This window comes from Rhinoderma darwinii, chromosome 3, assembly GCF_050947455.1.
Source record: "Rhinoderma darwinii isolate aRhiDar2 chromosome 3, aRhiDar2.hap1, whole genome shotgun sequence".
NCBI classification, from domain to species: Eukaryota; Metazoa; Chordata; class Amphibia; order Anura; family Rhinodermatidae; genus Rhinoderma; species Rhinoderma darwinii.
The window spans coordinates 250398864-250415169 of NC_134689.1; the positions used below are offsets into that span (position 1 = coordinate 250398864).

General features: G+C 42.0%; 1 protein-coding gene across 6 annotated transcripts in view; it reads left to right on the forward strand.

The window, feature by feature from the left end:
- The window catches only part of VPS13C (vacuolar protein sorting 13 homolog C), a 396337-nt gene that overhangs the window by 251931 nt on the left and 128100 nt on the right, over positions 1 to 16306 (forward strand). For all 6 annotated transcript variants that reach the window (XM_075857708.1, XM_075857702.1, XM_075857703.1 and 3 more), the window contains 3 exons: positions 411 to 529; positions 3154 to 3323; positions 15036 to 15280. In XM_075857708.1, coding sequence (XP_075713823.1) covers positions 411 to 529; positions 3154 to 3323; positions 15036 to 15280 — 534 coding nt within the window. The remainder of the gene's footprint in view (positions 1 to 410; positions 530 to 3153; positions 3324 to 15035; positions 15281 to 16306) is intronic.

Sequence of the window (16306 nt, forward strand, 5' to 3'; positions counted from 1 at the left end):
AGCCACCTATTGCCCTCTTCTTTCATCCATGCATGCTAATGGCAATGTCTAAGCTGATGGCCAACAGCTGTTTTAATGGGGCATATGTCACTGAAATTTGGACCAATAATTTAAGAATAATATATTAAATATACTCTTCACTATGTCACGGTTATTTACTTCACATAATTTATACTGTGTTCCACCTGAATTTTGTCTGTGTATCCTAATTTAGAGAAGATCTTTCACCACATTACTAAATAGATCTCTTAGGCCTGATGAAGCTGGTTTACTTACCTTGAATATCCTTGTCAGAATGTCTGTATAATCATTTCTCAAAGTTTTCCTGCCTGATATTAAAATGAGCATTTTTTTCAGTCCATAACTCATAAAATGCTCATTTTTAATTTCTGCTTTCAAATTTTGCACAGAAAAAACAGATTCTGAATTTACCCAAGATTCCAGTGATGAGACAATAGCTGTAACTCTGAAGTTTGGCTTTAATTTTGAATCCCTCTCCATCGTACTCTACAATAATGATAATAGTAAGGTGGGTCAAGTCTTATTGGTTATGTTTCTTACCCATTATTATGTTATCTTTTATTCTAATAATGATTTTCACTTTATTAATGGATTTATTCCAGTTACTAGGGTAAGTTGCTTCATAAAAATGTCTAAGTAGACACAATATTTACACTGTAATTGTACCTAATTTTTAATCCATGGTATTAATTGTTCAATTGTATTTTTGTATTTTTTTTTTAACACATTTAGGGGATAAGACTTTTTGATTTTGAACTAAAATTAATAGTGGTACAACACACTCCATGTCATTATTGGCCAGGGCTTACTGTACATATATGGCCCCAATCGCGTTGCTGAAAAGCCTGTGGACCCGATCAGGAGGGGATGAACCCCTTTATTTATGCTGCTATGAGTATTGACTTTTACAGCGAGAGTTTGTCAATCACAGCCTCCCTCTGGCTGTTTGTTACATTGGCACAACTGCTGTGCCCACGCAATCACATTGCCCTATTTGTATGGTGTGCTTCACTCCTACTCATGCTGTAAATATACAATGTGGTACATAAAGGGGTTAATGCCGTTTTATTTTATTGTAGATTATAATCAAACAGACTTTATGTATATAAAATAAATAGTACAGACTAAAATGTCAGTATTGCCTATAGCAAACAACGAGCTGTCTGAATTTATTTTATAACCTGCTTTTGAAAGATAGAATAATATATATAAGGCCCAATATGTTTCACTAGTTCACCGGTGATTTGTGTAGATTTTTGTTTCTATTTTTGTTCATCATCCCGGAATTTGAAAAATGTAATTTGTTTTTAGTTTTCTTAAATTCCTATCCAAACACAAGACACAAATGGGTATGTATATATGGCAAGAAAAAATATACCATGAAATAACTGTGTATATTATAAATATATGTTTTTATTAGAAGTAAATACACCACAAAACAGAATTAAAAGCATTTAAGAAGCATAAACATGCTACAAGAAAAATCTCTGGGGGGGGGGGGGGGGATAAATTAGCCACCCTGATAAGCAGCTAAAGAAATGCAAGCCCCCACAATACCTCCTAGTCCCCTATGTATGCAATCTCAATATAAACCCATGCAAGTATTGCATCAATCCAACATGTTACCATAATATAGGAAAAGGGGACTGTCTGCCCCACGCGTATCGCCACAAACGCCTTCCTCAGGGGTTTGTTTTTAGTTTTCTTAAATCCCTAAAATGACAAGTGTTTCAAAGTTCGATTATTTAAAAGGGGTTTTCTAGTTTTATGTAAATTAAGTTTATTCATTGTATATTGACAAGTTTATGCATTTTTATAACATACTTGGTGTTACAATTCCTCATCATATTAATCCCTTACTATATATTAGCCTTCATGCACATCATAAGCATAATCGTCAGCTAGAGGGCAGCTATACTTGATCTGCACAGGCATGTAGACATGACAGTACATTATCATTTAATTTTTTTTTGTAAAAGTACGTAATGGGACTGAATCTTTTTCTTAAAATAATTAGTCAAATGTATACATAACAATGCAAATGAAAAACAAACAAAACACAATTAAAATTGAAAAAATCATCAGGTCTAAACTACGAATATACTTATAACAACCGTATAATAAAGTTATAATGTTCATTAAGGTAAATGTTGAATGGTGGGGGAAAAAATTAGGAATTATATAATAAAGAATTTTTAGAATTGTACATTGTTTTATGTATACCCCAAAAATGTTACAAAAAATAGTCTACTACTACTTGTCACGCAACAGTTAAGTCGTTAAAGGGCTCTTAGACATTTATGGCATATCCACAGGATTTGCCATAAATATCTGATGGATCCCAGACGTGGGACCGGAATCTACACCTACGTACCGTATCTCTAGGAATGGGTCCCATGTCCACCGTTTTAATTTCTGCTTCTGGACTCTGGCCACAGTTCGAGGAGGTGGCTGGGTCTTCTGTAAACAGCCAAGCACATTCTGTTTCTGGAACGCCCATAGAAGTTAATGGGAGTTACGAAAAAACTGTGTAGCACAGCGAGCTAAACGGTTTTTGTAGATTTCGAGTTACGGAAATGGCGTAGGTCGCTGTGCTATGCGGTTTCGTAAATTCGATTCTTTTTTATGGGAGTTGCAGAAACCGCGTAGCAAAATGCGCTGTTTCCAGAAAATTGGACCACCATGTCTTAAGGAGGCCGGAGCCTAGCTGCAGAAGGTCGGACAGTGGACATGGGGCCCTATTCTAGAGATAGGTGTGAGACCCCACATCTATTGGGCATTTATGGCATATCCTGTGAATGTGCCATAAATGTCTGATATGGGAATGCCATTTTAAACAGCTATGTAGTCTTGAAAATATATATTTTTTTTATACTTGACAGAATGCGCGAAGGTGAAGACAAAATAATTCCCCTTTGTTCCTAAAGGCAAAAATTGGCTTACTTTGTAGGGCATTAAAAATATCGGGCTTGCTGTCAGTGAGTTGAAACATACTTGTTTACACCTAGAGGTTGAGAACGTGTCCTGACCATGTGCAACTTACACATGCAATGCAAAAAAAAAAAACAACGCAACGTCCATATACTTTAATCTGCTACATTTCAAGATGACATTGTGTTATTATTTTGTTAGGTGGCTTGTGACTGGCTTCATAATGAAAACTTACGCCTGGGAGAATTGAGGCTACATCTTCTGTCATCATCCGGAAAGATGAGTGCAGATAGCGCAATGGACTTTTCGATTCATCTGAAAACTTGCACTCTCGATGATCTTAGGAAGGGCGTAACCAGGGCCACCTCCAGGTCTGTTAGTTCATAATAATTCTCGCTTCTTTCTTTGTTTGAATTTATTTCATGTCTTTTTTCCCCACCTATAAACAATGTAGCCTTGCTACTGCTTTTTGTCTAAGCACTTCTCTGAATCGTACTCAGATGAATTGTAAGAATAGTTAAATGTGATAACGATTTATTTTAAAAACAGAATCAATCTTGAATATCGGGCTCAAAGTCTAAAGTGGCCATAAGATGCAGCCAAGCCTGACTTTTTTTTTTGTTTACCATGTGATTGCGTCCACTTAGGCAAACTCACACCTAGCATAAAATTGTGTGGTTTGCCAGAGTTTTTTTTTTTGTTTTTTTTGCTGTTACGTGCAAGTGAGTGGAATGTTTACAGCTTGCTGCATTTTTGATTAATACTGCATGCCCTATTTGTCTGTGATTGCAGTTTTTTATAGAAAATTTAGTAGAACCTTTTCTTTAAGAAGAATCACGGCGGGCCGTGGATTGGCGCGCAGCGGGAACAGACCATGAGTCTGTAGCTCCGCTCTGAACCCATGTTTTACTGCTGATATCCTACCTATACAAAATTTTACAAAGACGGTCTCACCGGCCGCGGAACAATAAAGAGGAAAGAATGGGCCCCACCCGCGGCCAAACGGGCGGCTGAAAAACTGCAGGAATATGCCAGATGAGATGGACAAGATGGTGGCCGTTCACCCATATTTCAGCGTGAACGCGAGGCTGACAACACGGCTAAGCCTAATACCACTAGCACCTCCACATCAGAGGAGCCTAAACCTATCCTGAAGGAAGTGTCTGACAAACTCCTGATGGCGATTTCCTTGTGTAAGACCTCACTGACCGGTAAGCTGGAGGAGGTTAAAATTTACAAAGGCCTGATTAGGCAACACATGCATGCCTTGCGTGAGAGACTGACCCATGCTGAAGAGCGCATATCTGGGCTGGAAGATAAAGTTGCTCCTGACCTTGAGGCCCTGTCAGCCCTGGTGATGGCCACAGAGCTGTGGAAACAGAAGTCGGACAACATAGAAAACCGGCTACGCCAAAACAATATCCAGATACTGGGATTACCTGAAAAGGCTGAAGCCAGAACCGAGTGGATTTCATGTTTAAATGGCTGCATGAGCTATTCCCTGAAGCAATCGTCTCGACGGCGTTTACAGTAGAAAAGGCGCATAGAGTCCCGGCTAGGCCGTTACCACCAGGGGCTCCTCCTAGGCCTATGCTGGCGCGACTGCTGAACAGCAACAATTGATATCTAATTCTACGCCTGGCCTGTAAACTGCCAGAAATTCGATTTAATGGAGCTGCAATCTCTATTTCCCCTGACTTCGGTTCTGAATTGCAAATAAGAGCTACCTTTATGTCAGTGAAAAGAAGACTTCGAGATCTGCGTATACCATATTCCATGGCATATTCGGCGAGGCTTCGGGTGGTGGATAGCGATCGTTCCCTGTTTTTTGTGACCCCAAAAGACAACGTAGAGTGGGTAAGCTGCCAACACAGATCACCTCAGATATGAGAAATTTTTCCTCAGAGTTTATGAATGTATTCAAGCCACAATATATCGGATAGGATACCTGCTACCTGGGAACTGAACTACACCTCAATATCCCATTGACTTAAGCATTTTTCACGTTAATGGTGTTTATACTATTGCCCTCCCTCTCCTTACTATATCTGGACAATAGGTAATAATTAATATTGAGTCACATTGGTTCTCCCCCATACATGTCTGACCAAAGTGGCGAGTGGGAAAAGTTAACATCCTCAATGTCTTTTCACTTTGCCGAATTACGGTCATATCGAGTTATACTGTTTTTTTTTGTTCTTATGTTTGTTCGACCTCAGAAAGGTCTGTTATTCATGTTCTATGCATTACACAGATGCAATACTTGTATTATGTATGGAGCAGTATGTATTGCTGTTTGGTCTAATACACATCGGAGTTGTTATGCCCAATATGACAAAGTTAAATTTTATGTCCTGGAATGTCTGGGGGATGGGTTCTACTAAAAAATGGCCATGATCTTCGCACAGGTGCGCAAATATTCTCCACATATACTATATATACAAGAAACACTTGAACCTGGATACCATGAATGTATTGAACAGACAATTGTCTCGACATTCTTATTGCTGCTCTTCATGAGGAGTTTCTATACTTAAATCGATCTCTTAAGTGGGAGGTGGATACTATTAAACTTGACACTGAGGGACATTTTATTTTTATACATGGTTTTATAAATAATGTCTCGAACGTAATTATGGGGCTATATATACCTCCCCCGGCATCATTATCTTTGATTCATCAAGCTGCTAATCTTGCGGCTTCCTTCCCAGGTGCCAAATTAATATGTATGGGAGATTTAAATATGGTAATAGAACTGTACTAGACAGACACAGATCTCCTCAGCTATTAACTGCCAGTTTGACGCAGTGATGTTGGAGTTGGGCTGGATAGACCAGTTTCGATTTAGGTATCCATATGCAAAGGTGTACTCCTGTTCATCATTAGGACACAACTCACTGTCCCGTATTGATCACATATTTGGTAATGCTTTATTAATGGCTATGTCGCCTCAGGTCTTGTATAAACCCAGAGGAATATCGGATCATTCTCCTGTATAAGCCAATCTCAACCCCTCTGATCCTTCTAGACCAAGGGGATCGAAGATTCATCCGTTTTGGCTGACTGCAATAGGTGCAAATGACAATCATGACAAGCATTATGTGGGACATTATTAAGGCATACTTGAGGGGTTGCCTTAAATAGTCTATTTCCTACTTAAAACGTACTGCATCAAGAATGGAGGAGGACTTAGCTACACAATGTTCGTAATTAGAAGCTCTATATGTGGGAGACCATTCTGACTCTAAGGCTGGGTTCACACAGAGTTTTTTTGCACTAGGAAAATCTTCACTGCATTTTTCGCCCGCGGCCATTGAGCGCCGCAGGCAAAAAATGCCACAAAATACTCTTTCTCTGCCTCCCATTGATGTCAATGGGAGGTCAGAGGCGTAAACGCCCGAAGATAGGGCATGTCCCTTCTTTTTCCCGTGAGCCGGTTTTTCCACTCGCGGGAAAAAAACGCCTCCTCCCTCCCATTGAAATCAATGGCAGCATTTTCAGCAAAAGATGATTGACCCCGATCAATGGGGATTTATGCCTGGAAAATCGACTTCCTAAACCATACGAAGGGTACAGGTGGTTACACAGGTTGGGATGGCCTTACAGAAAGACTGGGCGATGGCCTCATTGGACGCAGCAAATGTGTTAGACTCCATTGAATGGCCATACTTGATAGATGTCCTACATCAGTTTGGTTTTGGTCCCCAATTTATACGATGGGTCTCCACGTTATAGAAGTCCCACAGGGCACAAATATTGTTTAATGGCATTCTTTCCCCGTATTTTCAGCTGGCTAGAGGAATTAGACAAGGGTGTCCCCTATCCTTGTTATTATTCGCCATAATTATAGAGACTTTGGCTCTACTCATACGACAAAATGTTCGATATCATGAGGTGCAATTTAGTCGGAGGGAAGATAAAATAGGCCTTTATGCCGATGATATGATTCTTTTAATTTCACGACCGAAGATACCTTGTCGATGGCGATTGCCGTAATTGACAAATTTGGGGAATTCTCAGGTTTCCACATAAACTGGGCTAAATCATTTTTTATGCCATTGCGGGATCAGGGATGGGAGCCAATGAAATGTGGACTTAAAGTAGTGACAAGCTTTAAATATATGGGTATAATAGTGGGCAAAGTTCTTGGCTCTGATTTAGGAAACAATGTCTACCCCCTGCTGGACTATATTAAAACTAAGTTTAAAATTTAGAGCTCGCTCGCTGCCTCTTGCTGTCTCTGGCCGCCTCTGGCCGCATTAATCTAATATAAATGATTATTCTCCCTAAATTCCCATATATTCTGGAAAATTCAGCGTTGTTTATACCCCTGTCTTTCTTTAAAAATGTACATGCTCAATTTCCATCTCTTATATGGGGGACAAATAGATCAAAACTAAGTTAACTGCATTACAAAGACCCAAATCTTTGGGCGTTACCTCTCTTCCAGATTTTTTTTAAATATTATTTATCTGGTCAATTACGCTATCTGACCTCATAGACCAACCTAGAAGCTCTCCCTAATAGAGAACAACATCTCGCTTTTTATCTAGATATACCCAACTTAAGGCCTATTCTCGAATGCACAAATGTAGCAACTAGAAAACTAGATAGTAGCGCAGGCATGGCTAGCCACGAAGAAATGACTTTTTTTTCTGATATAATGGCCTAGACGCCTTTATGGCGTAACTCACTGATTCATTTGTCGGCCAACCTGGACCCACAATTCTGGGAAACATATGGGGTAAAGTGTGTCGGAGACATGTATGTGGATGGTAATGTAAGGTCTTTTGCACAAATGCAATCAGATTTTGGCATTCCCAGAGAACCTTTTTTTTTTATTTTTTAATTTATGCAAATCAGACACACTTTGCAGACTCAATACCCGCCCGCGGGTTGATCCATTTCCAACTTTCCGCTCATTGGGGTCTTTAGGTCCCAAGGACCTAGAGGCTTGATCTCGGCTATAAACTCTTTTCTTATCCAGGCTAAATTGGAGGCGATACCTCTGGCTGTGGATACAAAGTGGAAGTCACTGATACCTGATATAAAGCCTGAAATTTGGAGGGATATGTTAAACTCTCATTCATTAGTCTTGTTCACCAAAGTTATTTGACTCCAGTCAGGCTTCACAAAATGAACAGGCGTCCGACCACAGAGTGTCACAGGTGTAGAGCCCCTAGATCGGATTTCTGGCGCATGATCTGGTTGTGTCCATGCATGGTCGGCCTTGGGTATGTGAAACCAGTGTGGTCGCACAGGGCGCCACCCGCCACACTGTAAGGGGGGCGCCACCGGGTGTGCATGCCCCGCGCCATAACCACTACTAGGGCCGCCAGTCGGTTAGGTGCCACTCACTGCACCAACTTCAATACTGGCTGACCCGCACCCTGGCCACTGCTCATCCGCTCAAACTGTCCTGCGTCTTGAATGACGAGGCAGGCGTGATTACATCATTCAGGATGCAAGACAGGGAGGAGACACTGTGCTTCCTATGCGTTTCCTGGGCTGGTGGGGACACCGAGGAAACCTTTTCTGTGGCCGGCTCTAGCTCCAGCAGGCAGTGTTTCTCAGAAGCCCAGCAGGTCAGTCAATGACTGTGGGCCTTGTTTGAATAGGGGCACTTATGTGGGTCTAAAAAGAGCAATAATTGCAAATGGAGAGCGTATTCAGTGCGACCTTGCTGCCCATTTGCCACTTATTGCCCCTTTTTAGTGTCGTCCTGTTCAGTGCCCCCTTGATGCCCATTTGCCATTTTGTTGCCCATTTGCCATTTTGTTGCCCCTTTTATTGTTCTGTCACAGAAGATGCTACAGGGGCAGTAAATGACACATGGTCATCAAGGGGCCACCAAGGACGCAAAAGGGGCAATAAGTGGGAAGTGGGCACCATGGTGGTACTGAAAGACACTAAAGTGTTAATAAATGTCAAATGGGCACAGAATTCATTGCCTTCATAGTGCACATTTACCATTTGTTGCCTTTTTAAACCCTGTTCAGATTAGGTTAAAAGCTATGTAAAACTTTGATTTTTATTTTAAAAAAAAAAGAAAAAGATTTCAGTGTGTTTGGTGCAACTTTGTAATTACATTTAATGCTTCGTTCACGGCTCCGTTCATGCGTTCCGTCTGAGCTTTCTGTCAGAATGGAGCCCTAACTGAAACAAACGAAAATCTTAGCTTTCTGTTTGCATCACCATTGATTTCAATGGTGTCGGATCCGGTGCAAATGGTTTCCGTTTGTCTCCGTTGTACAAGGGTTCAGTCGTTTTGACGGAATCAATAGCGCTGTCGACTACGGTATTGCTTTCGTCAAAACGACGGAACACTTGCACAACTTAAACCATTTGCATCGGATCAGTCACCATTGAAATCAATGGTGATGCAAAAGGTAACCTATGGTTTCCGTTTGTTTCAGTCACGGTTCCGTTCTGACGGAAAGCTCAGGTGGAACACCTTGAACGGGTCCCTGACGCAGATGTGAATGAAGCCTTATTAAACTACTTTAACTTTTTGAGATACAGCTGCTTTGTATTCTGTATACAGAGCAGCCGTATCTAGCGTTGAGACCTGTATCTGTCAAGTCAGTGAGACAGACTGGTTCAGTGTCAGTGGGTCCTGCATGTCTGACAGTTCGTAACATAGATGTGATGGATAACAGGTGGACCTGGTGACCTTGAACCAGTCGGTCCCACTGACCTGACGAATTCAGGTCTCAGCGCTAGATACAGCTGCTCTGTATACAGAATACAAAACAACTGTATCTCAAAAAGTAAAAGTATTTTTTAATAAAAAGTATTTATTTAGAAAGTTGCATAAAACACACTGATTATTTAAAAAATAAAAAATTATTTCAAAGGTGTGCATAGCCTTTAAAGCGGTTGTACGGAATAAAAAAAAACCATTTTGTTGAAGCAGCAGGAGGAGTTAAAATAAAAAAAGGAATTCTACTTCTCTCCTCCCAGACGTTCCTGCGCTGGAGGCTCCTGTCAGATCTGTTCTCTGTTTGTATATAGCGGTGCCATCATGTTGTCTGTACACCACCACTGCAGCCTATTAATAGCCTCAGCGGTTTTCAGCTGAGACCAGTAATAGGCTGCGGTGATGTCACTGTTACAGTCGCTGTGTGTACACACAGAACAGAGATGACAGAAGCCCCCAGCGGAGGAATGTCTGGGGGGAGAGAGCTAAGTATGGACTGCTTTTATTTGAGGCCCTCCTCTCCTGCTGCCACATAAAAAGTTTGAACCCGGACAACCCCTTTAACCTCTTAACACCATATGTGTATGTATGGCGGATGTGCATTCCAACAATATTGCACGTGCCACTGTGTTATCTTCGGTGTTACATAGGAATGCAGGTAGCATCAACTACATTAGCTTTACTCAGGGAGCTATCACTATGTGTGTTATCTGTGGTGTTACTTAGGACTGCAGGTAACACTAATACATTATCTGTAATCAGTGAGTTATCACTGTGTGTTATCTGCAGTGATACGTAGGACTGCAGGTAGCACTAAGGCCTCATTCACACGACAGGGTCCGAGTGTCGGCCGATAAAATCGGCCGGTTTGCATCCGATTCCGTTTCGGGCCGTGTTGCCGTTTTTAACGGCCGATTTTGACACGTTTTGCATCCGTTTTTTTCCCTGTCCGTTTTAAAATCGGATGAATTTCATTTAAATGTGTTGCCACACACAGCCCTCTGTAGATAATGTCACAGCCCCCTGGTAGGTAATGCCACCCAGCCCCCTGGTAGGTAATGCCACCCAGCCCCCTGGTAGGTAAAGCCACCCAGCCCCCTGGTAGGTAATGCCACCCAGCCCCCTGGTAGGTAATGCCACCCGGCCCCCTGGTAGGTAATGCCACCCGGCCCCCTGGTAGGTAATGCCACCCGGCCCCCCTGGTAGGTAATGCCACCCGGCCCCCTGGTAGGTAATGCCACCCGGCCCCCTGGTAGGTAATGCCACCCGGCCCCCTGGTAGGTAATGCCACCCGGCCCCCTGGTAGGTAATGCCACCCGGCCCCCTGGTAGGTTGCAGCCATCTCCCCCTTCCAGGAGAAGTCACTGACTATTGACATTGGTATTCCGCTTCAGAAGTGAGTGACGTCGCTGCGTCCATATATGGACAGTGTAGTCACTCACTTCTCCTGTAGCGGAATCCCCCGCAACGGGGTCGGGGATTCCGCTTCAGAAGTGAGTGACGTCGCTGCGTCCATATATGGACAGTGTAGTCACTCACTTCTCCTGTAGCGGAATCCCCGGCCACGGGGTCGGGGATTCCGCTTCAGAAGTGAGTGACGTCGCTGCGTCCATATATGGACAGTGTAGTCACTCACTTCTCCTGTAGCGGAATCCCCGGCCACGGGGTCGGGGATTCCGCTTCAGAAGTGAGTGACGTCGCTGCGTCCATATATGGACAGTGTAGTCACTCACTTCTCCTGTAGCGGAATCCCCAATCCCCGGCCGGGGAGCAAAAAAAGACCCTCCTCCTCCTCACATGCACTCTGCACTGTGAGGTGGAGGAGGAGAGAGAGCGCGAGGGACGGAATACATGGCCATCACTCGGGACACATTCCGGTGATGGCCGCGTATTACCCGGCCCCATAGACTTCTATGGGAGCCGGGCGGCCAGGTAAACGGCTGAAAATAGGGCATGTCCCATTTTTTGACGGCCAGGTTTCCCGGGCCGTCAAAAAATCGGTCGTGTGAATAGCCCCATTAGGGGTCTATTGTTCCTACTGCAGCCGGGTGACGGCCGATTTATGAACGGCCATCACCCGGCCGGGAAACCCTGTCGTGTGAATAAGGGCTAAGGCCTCATTCGGCGAGCGAGAATTACGTAAGTGCTGTGCGTTGAAACAACGCACAGCACACAGACTCCGTTGATTTCAATGGGGCCTTTCACACATGCGTGAGTTTAAATGCAGCGAGAGTCAGTAGAGTGAAACTCACCGCAAGTCCTATATTGGTGCGTTTTCACGCACCTACGCGCCATTGAAGTCAATGGGTGCCTGAAAACCACGTGCCGCACACGGATTCACATCCGTGTAGGGATGCACGATGCATCGAAACTTCGATACTGTGCATCCCCAAACGGTTCGATACCGTTATTTCATATATTTCGATACTTGGCTGTGCGGTCGCACAGCTAACTATCGTAACACATGAATGTATGAGAGCGGGGCTGCGGCTGTGTAATACAGTCATGTAATATAGCGCGGTGCTCCTGAGTCCTGATAACATTCGCGCGGGGTCAGGATGATGTGATGCGGCCGGCACTGCACTAATGAGTGGCGGCACTGAAAACAGAACATGGCGGGCGCACTACAAAACACCCCCTTGTTCTGTCTTCAGTGCCTTAACCGCCTCTCAATAGTTCAGCGCTGGCCGCATCACGTCATGCTGACCGCGCACGCACTTCCTGTCAGGAGCAGGGCAATGACTATTACACAGCCGCAGCCCCGCTGGCGGAGATTAGAGAAACCTCTCATCTCCGCTGTTATTCCCGTGAATGCTGCGATCACAGCTGACTGCAGCATTCAGGGGAAAATGAGAAGGGGGGATGCCCCTTGGATTGCGTCACAGGTAATTCCTGTGACGCAATTGAGGGACATACCGTATATGGGCAGACAGCTCAGGGTCCATTGAAGGACCCCAGGGCTGTCCTACCATATTTCCTGTTAGGGCATACTTAGTACACAGGCAGTTGTTAGGACATACCTATCTGTACACAGGCTAATGTACTGTAATATAGATATATGCCAATACATTAAAGTTTAAAAAATAAAGTAATGTTAAATAAAATAAAAAAATACACATACACCTTTGTCACAATAAACATTAAAATAAGTCTCAATACATAAAACACACACATTCGGTATTGGCCCGGCCGTAATAACCTGCACAACTATTTTTTTGCGTCACTTATGATGTGTACGGTGTAAAAAAAATCAAATAAAAACTGCTTTCTATCACTTATTATGGGGCACAAGGTGTGATGAATTTAACCTCCATGTGCCTCACATTAATAGTAATTAACCCCGTCATGTAACGTACACATTAACCCATTATGACTGAGAAACATGATGGGTTAATTACTATTAATGTGAGGCACATGGAGGTTAAATTCATCACACCTCGCGCCTCATATCAGAAAATGGAAGAACAGTTTTTTTTATTACTGTTGGCAAAGTATCAAATTGGTATCGAAATCGCAATACTAAACGAAGTATCGGTATCGAAGTCTAAATTCTGGTATCGTGACATCCCTACATCCATGTGCGGTGCGTGATTTGCACATCAATTCCATTAAAAAAATGAAAGTGCTTTGCGAGTGCGTGGAAAAACGCACGCCACTCGCAAAGCACACTGATGCATAACGCAACACACAGACCAGATTTACGTGCATGTTTCACGCGTGTGACTGTCACGCTCGTGTGAATCTAGCCTAACACATTAGTAATCAGAAAGTTAACACTGTGTTATCTGTGGTGTTACATAGGTAACACTACTACATTATCTGTACTATGAGAGCTATCACTGTGTTACATGGGACTGCAGGTAACATCTGCTGCACTATCTGTACTGTGTATATATGTGCCTGTATGGGTATATTTGGGTGTGTATGTCTATATATTTACCTATATGTAATTGCATATGACCCAGTGTGTGTGTGTGTCGAGATATGTCTATATATATATATATATATATATATATAATATGTATGTGTGTGTGTGTATGTGTGTGTATGTATGTATATATATATATATATATGTCTAAATATGTGCCCCTAAGTATGTCCAGTATATATGTTCCAGTATGTGCGTGTCTATTAATGTGGTAAATTATTTTTTGTTTGTGGAGGGCAGCAATAGAAAGTCCCGCACAGAGCGCTATCCAACCTAAGGCTGGCCCTGTCTCCATGAATCCATTAGTTTTGTAAAGAAGTAATAGCATTGGTTTCTAACATCCTAAAATTCCCAGTACCTATGACGCCCTTACTATGTCTCTTTGGAATTGTCACAGAAGACTTATGGTCACATCATGACAGGATATTCTTGAGAGGTTTTATTCTTGGCTCGTAACGCTATTGCGCTTAGATGGATTGCCCCGAGGCCCCCTATGATTTCTAAACGGAGACCATTGGTGAATTCCGCTTTGCCATATGTCAGACTTGTATATAAAAATAGAGGATGTGAAGGGAAGTTCTCCAAAGTTTGGGGTTCCTGGTGTGATTCGCCGATTACAGTTTTCTTCACACGGATTTATAGATCTCAGAAATACGCTGTTACTGCGTAATGCATCTTGACTGTATTATACCATCTAGACATATGTAATGCTTTGAAGACACTATACCAAATGCTCCTCCATTTCTGTGCAGTCTTCCCCCTTTTTGTCTTTTTTTTTTTTCTTTTGGTATCTTTACTTTTTCACTTTTCTTTGTACTTTGGTATGTCTCTAACGATCTGTATACTGAACCACTGTAACACTTTAATGTATCTGGTTTATAGATATGTGAACTTATATGGCATTTGTACTTGGAATTGTTATTTTTTAAAAAGAAGAACCGCATCAACGTTAATACCGCATACACTAAAATGTGGTTTTACAGCATTTTTTGTTGTTACATGTTAGCAGTTGTGATAATAATCTTTATTTATAAAGCAGCAACATATTCTGAGCACTTTAGAGGGGTGGTAACACTCAAAGTCTAGGTGTGAATGCCAGGTGTATGAACATGTACTTATTCTTCTTGTAAGATGACAAATGAACTTCATGGTCAGGTTGCAAATCCTTTAATGAATGACTTTATTTTACCGTTTGTCCCATATTTCTGTCAGGATTTTATTTGATTTTGCTCCTGGTACCCTTTTTTAAAATCTCCTGTTTAGGAGCAATGGGGCTAACGTTGATCCATTAGTTATCAGGGCACTCATTAAAAGAAAAATAAGGGGCTTTAACATACTAATTTTTTTGCTAGATTGTCTTATCATTGACATGGATTTGCTAAAAAAAATTAAAACCATTGTTAAACATGCATATTTAACATCAACATGACCAACCTATCCATTACTCTTAACTAGAATGATTGACCAGAAGGACTCCTCAAGCACACGCAGTATGATCGATATAAACTACAAGCAAATAGGACAACAGCGTTTCATCACAGCCATCCTGGAGAAACTATATGTGTGTGCGAGTGTGGAATTCTTGATGACTGTAGCAGACTTCTTTATTCAGGCCATGCCTCAGGATCCAGCCACAGACAAACCTTTGCAGATCCATGCCAGGCAGTCCACTCCAACCAAGACAAAAGCCGTCAGAGGAGGTATGTTGAGTGCTTTTGTGCTGTGTTTATGTGAGGTACTGAAATATTCGAATTTGACCAATGCCTTCAGTTCTTGTGGCCGTGTTTCTGCCTCTGCCTTAGACTAATCTTATTATACCGTGAGCGTACTAGTACAATTTTAGGCTCCCATTCACAAAGCGTTTGTGCTATCCACTGAGCGTATATACGTTTTTAAACACTAAAAAAGTATTGAAATATATAGCTTGGCGTATACATAGACTGTAATGGGTCAAACGTAGACCAAAATAGCATCCGTTTGGTCTATGTTTGTCAAACTTCACGTTGAGATATTGTTTTTTGAAAGTACTGAAAAGCGTAGGCTGGTACGCTATTCTATACTTCAAAAAAAAAAAGGTATACGCGACGTTTTTTTTTTTTAGCATTGATAATGGACGACGTATGCAAACGTAATGGTATACGTTTGTATCCGTTTACATCCAGTAAATCTATCAGGTTTTTTGGTTTTTGTTCTATCAGTGTTCACTTTAAAAAAAAAAACGTACAGAAACGTATAACGACGCATAAGTATACGCTAAACGTACACGCAAAAAAACCAGACGTAAACAGAAAATCGTACACATTTGTGGACGTTTTCATAGGTCCACATTTTTATAAAAACCGTATACGATCGTCAGATAGCACAAACTCTCTGTGAATGGGGCCTTAGTTGTAATGGTGCATTTAGTATACTTCCCTCTTTTTAGAGATTGAGACATTTTTTTTACTTAAATGGGCACTAGCTTTTCAAACAACTTATTCTAATCTAATAGTATACCTGATTTAGATCAACTCTGTAATTTACTTACTGTTTGTTTTGTCCATGCAAATTCTGTGTGAAGTTACTGCTATTAGGTGTCTCCCTTCCTGCAATCTATTGTCCACCCCCTGTTGTCAAGCAAAATCTGTCACCAGTTAGAGTACAGGAGACGGACTGCAGGAAGTGGGGGGGTGTCTCTTCCGTGTTTGCCTATAAAAGTTCATGGGGAGGGGGAGCAGGGAGAGAAA